This window comes from Micromys minutus (genome assembly GCF_963924665.1).
Source record: "Micromys minutus genome assembly, chromosome: 18".
Lineage (NCBI taxonomy): Eukaryota > Metazoa > Chordata > Mammalia > Rodentia > Muridae > Micromys > Micromys minutus.
The window spans coordinates 21,551,828-21,568,970 of record NC_137953.1 but is presented as its reverse complement, the minus strand read 5'-3'; the positions used below and the strand labels follow the sequence as shown (position 1 = coordinate 21,568,970).

General features: G+C 37.5%; 1 protein-coding gene across 1 annotated transcript in view; it reads left to right on the top strand.

Annotated features, from left to right (window-relative positions):
- Nucleotides 1-17,143, top strand: part of CCSER1 (coiled-coil serine rich protein 1) — a gene marked incomplete at both ends in the record, with an annotated part of 925,644 nt that overhangs the window by 111,341 nt on the left and 797,160 nt on the right. The window contains 1 exon segment of the mRNA XM_080931819.1: nucleotides 2,369-2,489. Coding sequence (XP_080787945.1) covers nucleotides 2,369-2,489 — 121 coding nt within the window.

Genomic DNA, 17,143 nt, shown 5'->3' with positions numbered 1-17,143 from the left:
TTACCAAAATTTTGTAGGAGATAAAATTTAAAATAATACACATTTGTAGACAAATCACGTCAACTTTTCCTGGTCATATTCTCATACTAAAGACTAGTCCCACAATAATTCACAGCATATTTTAAGGGAGTAGTGAAGAACATTGTTTTTAGTTCCTGAGAACTACTGTTTGGGTTCATGCCCTCCGGCTGAGTTGCATCCCTGTGTTCTACCCTTAGCATCACGTTCACTCTCCTGTATTCTCTTTCTCATTTGCTTCCTGCTACATGGAGTAAGAGGTCAATTTGTTCTTTCATCATTTAGTTCTTGAAACAAGTTTTCAAGTGTTTGTTTCTTTCCATACTTTCATTTTCCATGGCAAATTTTCTTTCCAGAGTCTTCATTTGGGAAAATGCTGCACAGGTTCATCACCGGCTTCTGCTCAATAGAAGCTGCCTAATGACCAGTAATCATGAGACTATGAAAATGTCCACAGATGTGTTGATTGTGGTCTGAGTTTGTCATTTACACAGTGGAGTGTGGAGTGAGGAGAAGTAGGAAAATTTGTACTTTATACAATTTAAGATGATTGAGCAATTTTTTTGGGTGGTTCCTGTTACTTAATTAACGAGATCAATAGTAATTTGCATAAATTAGAAACACAAAAAATAACGATTATATACATATAGACTTAGTTATGAGGACTATATAGGCTAAACATATAGTGTCACCACATTCTTTAGTGAATAACTGTATGAGATAGAATATTTAAGATGACACATGACAGTTCTTGGAAAATGGAGCCTTGATTTCCTCTTACAGGAGTGTCTGGTTATTGTGAGAAAATATCCTAGCAATGTCAGCTTCAGGAAGAAAAAGTTAATTTAGCTCCAAAGATCTTGGTGCAGTCTACCTCGACCAGGGCAGCCATAGCATCTGGAGTGGGATGCCATACTGTATCCACAACCAGGAAATAAAGAGATGGATGAGCCCCTCAGCTCAGCTCACTTTCTCCTTTGCATGAAGTCCAAACCTCCAGTCATAGAATGGTGCTGCCCATATCCACTGTGGTTCTTTCTACCTTAGTTAACCTGACCAATGTGATTCCTAACAGGCATGATCACAGGATTGCCTCCTACAGGGTTGGAGATCTTGTCAAATTTACAAGCAATGTCAACATAAACCCAGATTAATTTGTCAGCGTAATATTTTCATATAGCAGTTTTCTTTTCTTTGAAGAAAATAAAAAACTAGTTATTGGGAGCATTTCAAGATGAAGTATAGGAGGTAGTACAATGCCATCCACCCCATCTGCTCCCTGGGCCACAACACTCATCTTGCAGAAACTTTTGATGGTGGTATAGCCACACTAACTACCACGTTAATATTTGCCTTTTGAGACTCAAAAACGAGAAGTTTGTTGAGCACACCTAGATTTATAACCTACAGAATTTTGAGAAAACGGGGTATTGTTTCAGTCTGAATGGATTAGTTATGCACTGATTTATTATTACTAAACTGTGTAAATTGATGGGCAAAGTTGTTAAATCAAATGTTTTGTGGATGTGGAGCAATTGAAACATTTGTTTTGGGTAAAGAAAACTGTTCACTCATATTTAGTAAGAAGAATTCAATGACGGGCATATGCTAAGATCAGTTGTATCTTTTACATGCTTTTCTAGACCAAATATCTGTGGGAAACTAGCCAAAAAAAGTACAAGGATATTTATAGCTAATAGAAATGTTCACAAACTGGAAATAACTATTATTGTTGAATGATTAAAAAGCAATCTCTGTTATTTATCTAAAGGTAAGCTATACTGCCACCACCATAAATTAAAGTTCATTTATGGATAGTTCTGATAAAGTGCACATGGACCAAAGTAAGCCATCCTTTTAAGAATTGGTGACAAAATTTATGAGCCCACTGTAGAAAAGTCAGATATGCAAGCTGCTTCATGGTGACATTATGATAGGAGCAGATGAGTTTGGGGGACTGTAGCAGGATGAGGAGACCACAGGAGTATAGGCACATGGTCACACGTGAGTTCTTTGTCCTTGGCCTTGGAGCATTTAGGCTTTCCTTGTGGAAACTCTTGAACTACCTGTGTCCTGTCATACAATTCTTGTTTGCCATCTGACAAATAACTTTGCAGCTGCTAAATGTTAGAATGTTTTTTTTTTCCCACTATGACTATGAAGCTATGTAAAACTGCCCAGGGTTGTATATCAGCTAGAGGGGGAAAAAATTCTAAAGGCAATTTCTTATTAATGGATTTTGTTGGAATTATTCTTGAACTTGACTCAAATCCTAAACATGAAATGGGGAACAGGAGAACATGCAGTGAGGGAATTTTAACGTTTACAATTCATGGTTCTCAAACTGCAGTTTGCCGCGAAGATTCGTGCCACTCTGTGATGTCCTGCACAGCCGTCCTTCTTAGCCCAACGGACCCAGCAAGAGAGATGAATACGCTAGAAGAACCAAAATGTCCCGAGCCTTCCAAACAGTAAGTTGTCTGTCTGTAAGTAGGTAAGGTCCAAGCACCTCAAAGAGGAGAGAGCTTCGCAGACATCCCAGCGTATGGGAAATGTGGCAGAATATGGATATGTAGAAATTTAGTTTGTTCAAAATTATGTTTTCAACAGGTCACTACTATCTATTGCCTTGGGTGTCTGACCTGTGTCCTTTAAGTTTTATGTTGGTGTCCTGTGTTAGGCCGTGGGTCAACAAACTGAGAATTTAGCATTGTGTGTGTGTGCTCACTAGTCCTGGATAAACTGTTTCACAGTAGTAGGGTTGGATTTTTGTTTGTTTATTCATTTTCTATGTAAATGTGTGCATGTCTCTTTGTGTATGCATATTTTTGGATAGGAGTCTGCAGAGACAGAAAGGGTATGCTTGACCCCCTAGTGGTTGTCAGCTGCAGATATGGATGCTGAAAAATGAACCTAGGTCCTCTAGAAGAGGAGAAGGCAGTTGTAACTGCTGAGTCCTCTGTCCACCCATGAATTCAGTTTTTAATATAATCTTAGTTTATAGTTTGTTTGATTTCACAAGGAATACAAATTACTATTTAACAAATTTCAGTAAATTATCATATACTAAAGTTTTACACTACTGAAGTTTGCTGTCACACATGATACTGCCTAGCAAGAAGTACAGTGGTTTGCTAACTAATGGTTTTGTTGCCTTCGTTAATCTGTATTCTGGTTGTCATGGACACATTCATTTTGTGAAAATTTGTCAAGGTAGAAAGTGATGACATAGGGACACATTTTCCTAAACATGCATAAAAAGAATATTTAAAGGGTACAATCATGCAATTATAGTTTATATAATTTTACTTAGCAAATAGACATAGTCATAAATATTAAATCACAGCCATTTCTGATAAAATATTTAATCAGTAAAATATAAAATCTGGTGCTAATTTTCCAAAGAGCATAAGACTATGCCAGATATAATGTCTCTGAGGAACACGTGACATGTGATATATATTGTAACATGTGAACATATGAAGCAGGCAATAATTACATGTGCTCATAATATATGTAATGTGTAATGATATATGATCTGTGATGCTGAGTGTTATGTGACTTCATGATATGGGATACAAGGTGGTTTGCTGTGGAATGTAATGTATGGTGTGCTCCTTGGTGCTCGTGAAATGGAGAGATATGGCCTGATATATAATATGTGTTGGTGTGTGATATGTGTTGATGTATAATATGTAGTTCTGTATGATAGGCCAAGTCCTATGGTACGTGATGATATATGATATGACATTTGGTGTGATATATGATATTAAATGATATGTCATGCTATGTAACACATATGATATTTATTAATATGTGCTGTATGGTGTTGTGTGATATATGGTAATCTGTGACATGTGATGTGTGATATGTAGTGATATGTGATATGCGGTGATGTGTTACATGTGGTGATTGGTGGTACTACATGTCATGCGATGGTATGTGATATATGATGTGCATATTGTCTTTGTATCGTGACCCATCACATTCATGAGGGGAACAGTCTCGGCACCTCCTAAACAGCACGGCTCCTTGCCCTGGCTTGTGTTTGCTTACCTTTGGCCTATCTCTCTTCCTGATGACATGTTTCCAAAGCAGTTTCCTTCAACATAGCCCTATGTGACATTCTTTGCAAAATCAATTAGGAAAATATCTTAATATTGCATTCAATAATACTGAGTCAAATGGAGCAATGCATGTATTTGATTGCATGGAGATATTCACTATTAATATTCTCATTATAGAGGAAAGAAATGCCAAGCCATTCAGAAAGTGGTGATTGTAATTCAGTAGTAATGCAATCTGAAAGTGAAAACCATTTAGCTGCACCTAATGGAGTTTAAGTTTTAAGATCCAATAGTCATCCTTTGTCTAATAGAAAGAAAATTACATCTAATATTTGCCCAGTAAGTTACATTAGAAAGCTCAAATGTATTCTCATACAGTGTGTTTGGGAGTTTATGTAAGTCTTCATATGGTTTTAACTTGGATCTTAAACTTTTTAGAGTTGTCAAGGACTTAGAAAAAAGCTGTTTAAAAGAGTTAATAACATACAAACATTTCCCCTTAGTCTTCTTTTCTCTCTTTTTACATTTATTTATTTGGAAGAGGGCACACGGCACAGTGTATGTATGAAAGTCCAAGCAACTTATGAGAGTCATCTCCTCTTCCATCACGTGGGTCCCAGGATTGAACTCGGCTCTCAAGCTTGTTGTGGCAGCAGGGGACTGTCCCACTGGGCCATCTTGCCAGCTCTCAATTGGTTATACCTGTCACTTTCTACTTAATATTTCTAGACAGCGGTTGACAAAAACTTTCGATAAGAAAATTTGTGAGGAAACATTCCACAAAGTCATACTATTTCATCTTGTATGGCTCCATAGACACATTCCAAGCTACGCTGGTACTCTGGTTGTATATTTCTTTTTTCCCCCCAATATATTGGTGTCTTGGTAATATCAGGTATTTTCCTACTCAAAATGCCTTTGCCTACTGCCCAATAGTTTTCTCTCTGGTCTTCGAGAGTTAAAGCTTTCTGTAAACTCTCAGGTTAGATGTCACTTTCATGGGAACCTGCCCTCCCTTCCTTCTATAAGGGTGTTTTTTCCCTTTTTTTTGTTTTTGCTTGCTTGTTTGTTTCTACACTCTAAATTTTATCCCCTTCTAGGTCTACCCTTCTACTGTTCCACATCCCATCTTTCTTTCTCCCCTGTCTCCACACGGATGTCCCCAATGCATCCTTCCTCACCAGACCTCTAAACTCCATGGGCACTCCAGTCTCTTGAGGGTTAGGTGCATCTTCTCTGATTGAATCCAGATCTGGCAGTCCTCTGCATATATATGTTGGGGGGTTTACTTCATAAACAGTCTTATTTCATATTATTTTGTGTGTGTGTGTGTGTGTGTGTGTGTGTGTGTGTATGTGTGTGTGTGTGTGTAGTGTATTATTAGGCAACAGTAACACCCTTTACTTTCTGTTCTGCCTTTATTGTCTTAGGATCTACATTCCCACTTAAATGCTCTCTGCCAACAATATTACTAGCTCACATAAATTTTATTGGTGTTTGCTTTTTGTGTCATAAGACTGATCAAATCTGTTTTGCCTTTCTGCATTTATCTGTCTATGCTTTCCTTTCTCTGTCTGTTAATTATGGGGACACCTTGACCCTCACTATGCCCATATGAATTTATTAATCCAAAAGAAGATAGTTTTTATGTCCCTGCCTCAGTATCATCTGTTAGCATTATGGATGACCTTGTATGAAGAAGTCTAATGCTTACAGCTGCAGTCAAGACATCTCTCTAGGTATCTTACTGTAATCTTCAGTTGTTTCAAAAGCAAAGTAGTGACCAGCTTTTAGCCTGTTTAGGTCACATATCTAACTCACTTATATAAAGCCCCCGATTCTCTTTAAATCGCAGTTTTCCTTCAGTATCTGCAGTGCAGCTATTATTAATTCATTAATACTTTTGTTAAAATTGTACGCGTTGAGCTGATGCGGAATGGCATGAGTAGCTTGTATGCTTTGCTAATACAAATCCTCAGTTGTGATGCCAATCAAGCTATTTTGAGTTTTTCCTTCCATGCATTTCCCTTTTGAACCTAGGCAGCTACCTAGCGATTCACAATATATGCCCTGTACACACACACACACACACACACATATATATATATATATATATATGTATATATATATACATATATATATATATATATATATATGTATGTATGACCTTGTATGGAGAAGTCTAATGTATATTATGTATATATAATATATACATATTATATATACATAATCACCATGCGTTGTTATTGTCAAAATTAATTAGTGTAAGTTGATTGATGAACACAAGATAAATGCAAGATTATTGACTGAAAATGACTGATTGCCAGAGAGACACTCACAAAGCTTCAGGAATGTAATGGTGACTGGATAATAGTATTAGACTGTAGTGGGTGGAAATTTCTAATCTATTAGGCTGGGACTTCAAACAGAGCTTCCAAAGATCATTTTATCTGCATCTACCCATACCACGAGCCTGTCTGTAGCTCTCATTTTCTAGGACCTTCATTTCACCGATGATGGCAAAAGTCTCAACAACAGCCAAAGCTGATGTTTAGTTTTTTTTCAGCACATCCAGTACAGAGAGACAGTTTCTCTTAAGTGAAAGGAAGTACATATTTGAGTGCCACTGGCTTGGATTGTTCAAAATAACCATTCTCACACAATATTGGGCATGACCATTTTTACTCATCGGATTCCATGTAATGAAAGCCTGGGAAACAGTTACGTTGAGAATAAGAAGCATATTTGATATTCTGAAAATATTGGTAAGTGAAAGCAAAAGTAGGGAACAAAATTTAAAGTAATGTCTAAATATAGAATTCAAAGTAAGCCCCTCTACTGGGAACTGAGCCTTCACAGGAACAAGGGCCTCTCCTCCTATTGATGTCAGACAAGACCATCCTCTACCACATATGCAGCTGCAGCCGTGGGTCCCTCCATGTGTGCTCATTGGTTGGTGGTTCAGTCCCTGGGAGTTCTGGTTGATATTATTGTGCTTCCTATGGGTTTGCAAATCCCTTCAGCTCCTTCAGTTCTTCCTCTAACTCTCCCATTATGGTCCTTCTGCTCAGTCCCATGGTTAGCTGCAAGCATCCTCATCTGTATCAGTATGGCTCTGGCAGAACCTCTCAGGAGACATCCATATCAGGCTCCTGTCAGTAAGCACTTCTTGGCATCAACAATAGTGACTGGGTTTGGTGGTTGCATGTGGGATGGATTCCCAGGTGGCACAGTGTGGGTGAATGCCAGAAGGGTGTGGTACGGGTGGGTGGGACATGGAGCATCCTTATAGAAGTAAGGGATAGGGTATGGGAGGGAGGGAACCAGGAAAGGGGATAACATTCGAAATGTAAATACATAAAGTATTCAATAAAATGAAAAAAAAGAATTCAGAGTAACAATGTATGCTTAATTAAGTTTGCAATTTTATTTTGAATGGTAGAAGTTTTATTATATTAAATTAAAAATACTGAACTACTTAGATAAAACTTGTACATCTTTTGTTTTTTTTTCATAAATTTTACAGATCTATTGTATCTTATGTTGTTTTTTCTCATTGGGCTCCTGGTAAGCAGTATAAAAAGTTTCCTTATTTTTGATTTGTATGTTTTATTATTATTTATCTCATAGGACAAGGTCTGAAATATAATAATAAGTATGGAAACAAGAAAGACACACACGCACACAAATAACATATACTTTTTAATTATTTTTGCAGCAAATATATTAGCTAAGAACCCTGTCACATATCTTAGAGATAAAGCTGCTGGAGCCAGTTAATATAGTTTTATTTTCCATGAGTGAAAAAATGTACAGAAATATTGCCTCGCAGTATATTAATGAACTATCTCAGTTCTGTCATCTGAAACGGGAGTCTTGGATGCCCTGTATAACTTCTGATTCTGGCGGGATTACTACCTTAAGTACTTCATCCTCCTGACTGTACAGGCTTCTCATATAAATTCATACACCTTGGGATTTCTGAAACAGAATTACAGTGACATAATTTAATGCTCAGAAAGCCTTTTGCTAGGCAGAACTGGAATACTTTTCTTTATAGAAGGGCTTCAGAGTATTTAAGGTTATAAATAAGAAAGAAGTTGTAAGAGAAGATTTCTTTTAATAACATTTTAAACTAGATATATTTTAGAAATACCCAATCTGATAAATAATACCATAAAGCCAACATATATTTCCTGTCTAGTATGAGTATATTTTTGTACAAACACTTCTTTGTTTAACATTTCTTTGATTTGCTGTATATGTATATATATATATATGTGTGTGTGTGTGTGTGTGTGTGTGTGTGTGTGTGTGTGTGTATAAATCAATGCAAAACAATTTGGAATTTTAACCCTATTTATTGTGCTAATATTTTATTTCATAAACTTGGAAGGTGTGAAACATTTCATGGCTATGGTACTTTTATACCTAATCCATTCAGGAGCAATTGTGATTAAGACTTCCTGTTTAGAGCAAAATGACAGGAAAAAGCTGTCCTTTGAAAAAAATACAAGGCATTTATTTTATTTTATTTACTTTTTTGTATCATATTAGGAGAATTCAGAGGCACTTGTCTATAGATAATCTTAAGCACATAAAGCTATAGATTTAATTTCGGATTTTGATCTTATATGCATCTCAACAGACTATGGAAATCAAAAATTTGCTAGAAAACAGAAAAATCAGCCTGGGCAGGTTGCTCACACCTGTGAGCTTGCACAAAAGAAAACCTGCCAAGTTTGAAGTCATCCTGGGATGTGTAGTATAACCTGTCTAAAAGAGAAAAAGTAAGTAATCTGAATCGTACACAAGGTTCAGATATTCAATTCCATAGAAAACATAGCTTGAAGCTTAAAAATGAAACTTTTTGTATTCACCAAAAATCATAATATAAAGTCAAAGAAATTTGTAGAAGAGTTGGAAGGCCAGATTGTGGGACCTGTAGGGGACAGGGATGCCATAAGAAAGACAAGAGAGTCAAGTAACCTGGACCTTTGGGGGCTTCCAGAGACTGAACCAAAACCAAAGAACATATATGGTCTGGGTCCAGGCCCACCCCACCCCATACTTTGTATATATGTAGCAGATATTTATGAGATTCTCCCTAACAACTGGAGTTGAGGGGGCCTGTTCCTTACTCTGTTGCCTGCCTGTGGATCTTACATTCCCTAACTAGGCTGTCTTGTCTGGACTCAGTGGAAGAGGATGTGCCTAGTCTTCAGTGACTTGATGTGCTAGGGTGGGTTGTTCCCTAGGGGCATCCTCCCCATTCTCAGAGGAGAAGGGGAGAGCGGAGGGATTATGTGATGGGGGAGAGAAGAAAGGAGTGTTGGGATCCTTCTTTCAAGTGAATAAATAAAAAATATATAATAAATCATAGCATCAAATACATACTCAAATTCACAGCCATACATGCCTTATTATTCAAAACTGTATGCATGCTCAGTAAACAGAATTCTAAAGATAACTTTCTTGAATGAACATGATATTCAAGCTCTGAGGAGAATGAAATCATCTACTGTTGGTTTGACACTGCGCTCTATTAGAAATCTGCTTGTAGCAGAAGCTGATATTCTTAAATGCTCTGACTGTGTGTTTTTAGTAAAGAACCTTGTAGCCATTGTAAAGTTAGAAATACAAGAAAAGGAAGAGTAAATGATGGTATTAATTTTCTGTTCTTTCTATGCTTTAATTTTATACCCTGAAACTCAGCGTATCCAAAAGTCATGGTTCATGGCCATGCTTTTGCAAATGCAGCATTACTTAACTGTGTGATCAAGTCTCTAGGCCAAGGCCACCTCACTCTTCTTCATTATTGTGCTGACTTTGGCAATCTCCACTGAACTATTTGCAAAAGGTGTAGAGTTTTTGCTATTTGACACAGAGGTCTGGTTTTTAAAGTGTGACAGGAACCTATGTATTTTATTTTCAGAAGTTATCTTCTAATGTCATCCATGAAGTTGATCTGTAAGCTACTGGTGGGAATCATCAAAAAATTGTATCATTAGCCTATTTCTTGCTTTATCACTTTAGAGAAATAGTTATTTGTGCTTATAGATAGATAGGGACTTACTAGCTCCATTGTTAGTGCCCGTTGCATTATTAGTACTGTGCTTCTGTGTAGAGGTTTTTTGCCAATAAACAGGTGTTACTGACAAACTGTTGTTCATCTGATAAAGTGTTGATAAATAGTTGTGCTAATAACTGGTGAAATAACCAAAAAGATACACACTGATCCTTTAATGTTAACAATATTTCAAGATTACAGTTGTGTCTGTGGTTTTAGGGTAGAAGTATCTTTTGCTGTAAGCTTGGGGACTATTAGAATAATTAGAATCATAATCAGAGGAAATTTCCCTTAGAAAGGGATGTTTTAGCTAAGATTTAAAGGAGATTAGTTACAGAAGTAGAGGAGCAAAGGAAGAATGTTCTAGCAGAGAGAAATTTTGTCTACATGCTTTACAGTGCAAAATGTTGAAAAAAAATGAAAGAAAGGGTGACGGAGACATAGGGAAGACAGGACTATGAGAGAGCCCAGGAGACTCTTCAGATGGAGCCTGTGAGTCCTTCTCATTTGTCATGGGCAGCACATTGGGAGGGTCTGAATTCAGGGATTGTGCATGAGTTCAAATGGAATAGGCAATATTTCTTCCGCAAACCTGGGTTAATGATTCCACTCATGGAGATTAAATCTGGGTGCTGTGGATACATTGATGTAGTGACAGATTTTAAAATTTTCCTTTCTACAAAAGCACAGAAATACATGGAAGTGATTTTGTTATAATTCCAGGTATGGCAATGTCTGGCTGCTTTAGAATGTCCAAAGCAGTTGATTATGATTTGTCTAGTGCTCTAACAGACAAGTGGTTTTTTTGTTTGTTTGTTTGTTTTTTTGTTTTTTAATTTTTCTCAGCTGAAGATAGTTTCTGTTTTACTGTGATGTTTGGAATTCTGGGTAGTTTTTAAGAGCACATACAAATTCTAGGGTTCCAAGAGTCAGGTGAGCACTTGATTATTTGGGGATGTTGGTTGTGATTTGTCAATGGCAGTGTTCAAAGACGAAACAAAAGGAAAGGAATTAGATACAGGGATTTTCCGAATTCCTTTCTCACCTCTCTCATTTCTTGCTAGAAGGTGAAACCAGGAAAAAAAGGGTGAGTATAAAGAAAAACCCACAGGAGCAATGGAGAGCCTCAGATTGGCACCATAGAAACTGGCAAATTCTATACACTATGGCTTTCCCTCTGTTTCAGAGAGCTATCAAAATCTTCTACCCACACCACCAAAGGCTGGTTTCAGAGAGTGTGGCCACTGTGGTAATTGACAGGAGCATTCACTGTACTGTTACCCTTGAAGAACAGTCTGAAAGGAGACCTTGGTCAGCCATGGCAAATTAAGCACTATTACTAAACTGAGAGTATCAATGGGGTGGAGATGGGATATTATTTTTCTGTTACTAATTGGTCCAATGTTTAAATCTGTAACCATGTGGTCATTCTAATAATAAATAAATAATGGTTATATTGTCACCATGCTAGTGAATAGGATAAATAGTACTTTTTAAATGAAGCCAACACAGGATTCACAAACCCATACTTGGGATAAAACATCTCATTCAATCTCAGTGACAATTTTCAATGGAGATGCACAGCAGAACTTCCTGCTAAGTTCTTCATATAAGTCCCTTGACCCTTCACAACAATTTTCTTTCACTCAGTGCACTAAAATTTTCTTCTATGTCTAAAACTTAACAGTAAGGTGCACGGAGTATTGTTAGGACTGTGCCTGCTCCTCCCCATGGGAGTGTTTCAGAAGAATCAGCAACATGCTTTATTTCCTTAGTCCAAGCAAAGAAACAGTCACCCGAAAGATAAAGGAAGAGATTTCTGCAGAGAGAGCCCTCACCCCAGTGCAATTCTCTATTCAAGTTTGGGAAGGAAGCTGTTGGGAAGAGGCATTTTCTAATTACAACTCATAGAGAGTTCAGGAGGATCAGCTTCCTATTTCTTGGCAGCTGGAAACACAAAAGGCAGATCCTAATTTCCTGCCTGGCTGCTTGAAGCAGTCCTGCTTGAGCTGAACAGGGAGAAGGGCTTAGTCCCTGCCAAAGCAGCTTCCTGAGTGTCAGACTCCACCAGGGAGGGCAATGACCAAGGTGAAGAAGGTAGAGGAGAATGATGCACAAGGTTGAGGATTTTTGGGATTGTTGCTAGGGCATCAAAACATGCTAGCTAGAAGAAAACCTTAAAGGTCCATTCTGTGTGCATTCCCCAGTCTCTAAGACAGAGTGCTTTAAAACATCTCTTCTGAACTGAGCTTCTCTCCCCTCCACCAGAACAAATGCTGAGGAAGTTAATTCTCCTTATCCTGGCTAGGGCATTAGAAGCAAAACTTGGTAATTGTTTTTGTCTTAAGTATGTGCCATTGTTCTATAAAAGCAATTCTTCTGAATTATATTAGCAAGCCTCTTGGCAGCCAGATCAGACCCTTTCTATCAATATCTTTCAATGAGTTCGGTTCTACCTTGGGCTTGGCGTTTGAGAAGACTGTTTTTCATCCCTTCTCCAACTGTGCTACTTTGCTCATCACAAAGGCTGGAGGAAGTCAGAGTTTCCACCAACCAATGGGGGATTCTTCTGTCAAGAACTGTATTCTATATCTCCACACTAAGCTACACTTGCAGTGCGTCTTTAGTCACTCGGTGACCCGACAGTCTCTAGTAATGGATGGGTCTTAGAAGAACTTCTAGTCAAGCTGTGTATGGAGACAGAAAGGTGGAAAAACACTGGAGACAGGCTTTGATTTTTGTTCAGTTACATTTTATTGGCTAGTAGCCTATGAGAGCAAGGGTGAGCACTAGCCCACTCTATCTCATGGGCTCTAGATCACCTTATTGCAAGATATGATGTCATCCTCATGTGCTTCATACATTTTGAAGGAAGCAAAGGTAACTGACTTGTGGATGACTCTAAGGTAACTTTTCTATACACTACAGAACTGGTAGACATGAACTCACAGAGACTGTGGCTACACACATGATCTACACAGGTTCAAGGCAGACAAAACCTCAGCTCTGAAAAGACCAAATGCACACAAAGTCCCACCTCAATCAAAAACTTTTCTGCCTGGCAGGAAAGTTGGGTCTCTCCAGTGGAGTATTACACTAGGTTTATCAATGACATTCCAAGACAGACCGAATGCTCAGAAGGAGGTAACTCCACGGTGTTAGTTTGCTTGGTAGTATTGTTTTTTATTTTCTTTTTCATATTGTTTTGACAATTTTGTCATGCTCATTTTGTTCTTTTGATTATATATATATATATATATATATATATATATATATATATATAATATATATGAGTATGTGTGTGTGTGTGTGTCTGTGTGTATACACACACACACACACACACACACACACACACACACACACACACACGTGGAATCCAGTTGAGTGGGTAGGAGGAGGGGAGGGTCTGAGAATAGTTGAGCTTATTATCCAAAAGAATTGTCTTAAAAAAATCCAGTGTTACTCAAGACCCAGGATTTTATAGTAGAACAAAGACAACAATTATAAAAAGAGCACTCTGGAGAGAAGCTTGTCTCTTGATTGATAAAACTTTTTATCTTGATTGATAAAAAAATTATTTTATCTTCCTGTGGTTTGTTGCTCCTTAGTAAGTCACAGTATTTTTTCCCTTGTGCAGCCGGCCTGTCAAGTCAAGAACTCCTACTGTCCTGCCTTGTCAGCTCTGACAGGCCTTCTTTGTGCACTGAGACTGTAAGTGCTATTTTTCAGATGACTTGGTACCACTTGAGAAGATGACTGAAGTGTTTCAGTTCTTTTTATGGGGTAATATAAATACAGATTTATCAGATCCTCAAACAAGATTTCAAGTGCTATGCAAGGAGTGCCTATGTATACGTACAGGCACACAACCATCTCTCTGATACCCCTGCTAGCATATTACAGTGAATTCTGTTTTCAAACAAGTGTGTATTTCATTTAAAGCTGTTCTACAACAGTGCAAATAATAGTGTAAATACTTTAATAATAGCACAAAAATATATTATCAGATAAGCAGGCAAGGCTAAAACAGTATCATTTGTATGTCACATGGACAGAGTTTAAAATTTATGACAGAATTGCATTGAAAACAAAGCAAAACAAAAATAAGAAGTCATTACAAAAAAGACCAGATGTAGTATCATTTATAAAATTGTGGTGAGAAGGTGTATAGTTCTAGAAAGATATAGAACAAAATGTATTATGATAGTATTTTTATTATATTTTTTCCAATGTTTCTATAAGAATTTATTTATATGCTGATATTTAAAAGAAAGCGTTCTTGTGCACTTGCATATTTATATGTCTGTCTATGTATGTGTGTGTATGCACATGTCTCTTTGGGTATATATGTGTATGTGTGGGTCTCTGTGCATGGCCGAACAAGTGTGGCTGTGTATGCGTTTCTGTGCATCTGTAAGCATGTGTATATGTACATTGCTGTGTCTGTATGCTGTGTCTGTATGTGTACGTGTATGTACATGACTGTGTATTCGGGTATATACATGGATGTGTATGTCCAAGAGGAAGCCAGAAGGCAACATTGGTATTATTGCTCAGATGCCACCCACCTTGGATTATAGTTTTTGATTTACAATGTCACACACATGTAAAATATATTTTGATCATACTCACACCACTACCTTTCCTTATTTCCTCCCACTTGTGTTAATATCCTTCTTTCCATCCATATGCCTTTTGAGTGTCATATCCGTTTTTAGACTTGTACTTCTCTCATCTTTAGTCAGAGGAGCTTGTGTTTGTGTGCAGTAGAGTAGAGTTAGCGTAGGATGTTCTGAATAAATTACTGGTGGTTCTCAGTCCTGAATGGGAAGCCTATATTGTATCTTCTAAAACCCAGGAATCATTGCTGATGAGGATGTGGAACAGCAGTAAGGAAGGGATGGGAGATGGGAAGGGCGCACAGTGAGGCACATGGCATATTAGTTGTGTTCATGGGCATTTAGCAGCTGTGGCTGCTTCTGCCCTTTTTATTGAGGTAATGCTTTTCTCTGTGACCTGAACCCTACTGATGAGTCTAGGCTAGCTGCACAGAAAGTCCCAGAGATCTTCCTCCATCTTCCCAGTACCTCAATTAGAAGCATAAATCATCATCCAAGCTTTATAATCTGGGCACCAAGAGTTGATGTTTGATCATCATATTTTTTTCTTTGTGGACTAACCTATCTACTTACTTCAAACAGCACTTTTTTACATGTACTAAATTAAGATCTATTTATAGCACATTTGTCCTGGCTTATTTTTTTATGCAAGGGTGCTTATGATAGTAGATCATATATAACTAAAATTACTTGCGAACTGATCACTTTCTATTTACATTTGAGATTGAATGCATTTTTTTTGTCTAGAAGGTTGGCCAAACTCCAGTGGTTGAAAATAAGTGTGATGAATGAGCTGCTATTCTAAATAGTCCACTATTAACATAGAAACTCTTGGAATAATTCACAGATGAAGATGGAATTTAAGCAGCAATTTTGTCCTATGGTGTTGGAAAGAAAGCTTTCAAAATCAGGAAGAGCAGCAGCTAACTAGTTTGACTTACAGCAGGGCTCTCTGTTTTCCTGAAGGTTGTTCTAAGTGTTTGTGAGACACACAATAGAAACAAATTCTAAGGACGAAAGTCTATCAACACAACCTAGAAAAGCAAAATGACTTATATTGCCCTTTGCTCCATAGAGGGAATATATAATAAATAATAATATTTTCAAATGTTTTTGAATTAAGAATCTCCCATGACTGAGGCAACATATTTAATTGACTCCTTGGCACTCAAATAACATCTAAATACTCATGTTATGGAGCACATTAGACAGGATGTTATCTGTCTACAATCTTCATTGCTTCTCAGTAGAAACTAAGAACAGAGCTAATCAGATCTGATATTTCCTGATATTTCCATTTTTTTGACTCAGTCAATCTCTTTAATGCTTTTTTTAGTACCAAATAATATTTTTGCCTGTCCATAATATTCTTATTAGTCATTTCATTTATTTACATGTCACGTGTTATACCCCTTCCCAGTTTCCCCTCCACTCCCACCCACCCACCCACTCCTTCCTCAGAGCTCTAGTGTTCCCTTATCTTGAGTCATCAAGCATCCAGAGGACCAAGCAGTTCCCCACCCAGTGATGCCAGATAAAACATTCCTCTTTTACATATCCATCGGAAGCCATCAGTACTCGGGTGTACTCTTTGGTTGGTGATTTAGTCCTTGGGAGCTTTGGGTGTGGAGGGGGGTCTGGTTGGTTGATATTGTTCTTTCTATGAGGTTGCAAAACCCTTCAGCTCCTACAGTCCTTGCCCTAACTTCCCCACTGGGGGTCCCCACACTCAGTCCAGTATTTGGCTGTCTCCATTCACATCTGTATTGGTCAGGCTCTGGCAGAGCCTCTCAGGGGACAGCTTTACTGGGCTCCTGTCAGTAAGCACTTCTTGGTATCAGCAACAGTGTCTGGGTTTGGTGTCATCAGTGTATGCTTGTTATATTATCTATTTCAGTTTAGAATACTTTGATTGTACAGCTTATAGAAGCTGTTATGTGTGGGATTCAGATGTACAGATGGATACTAGCTCATTTAATATCTGTATTGTGACAGTAACTGCAATAATTATCCACAGGTTATGGTGAAGGAAATGAGCTCATAGAAGCATGCACTAATTTGTTCAAGATGACACTGTATTAGAAGAATAAATTGTACATGTTTTCCATAATCTTAATTTACCAAATCTTAAATTTGGCACAGTATATATTTATTTAATATATTTTCAGTTTTTATAGGTTTTTAGCAATTAGAAATATGACATTATAAACCATTATAAAATATGTATGTCAAATAAAATTAGCACATCGACAGAATAAATGGAAATCTAGTTATTCTTCTCCACTACTGGTCATCACATTCATCAGAACTTTTGCATTTGTTTTAATATGTCTTCGCAAGCAAACCAAGATGGGAAATGCTTTCAACTT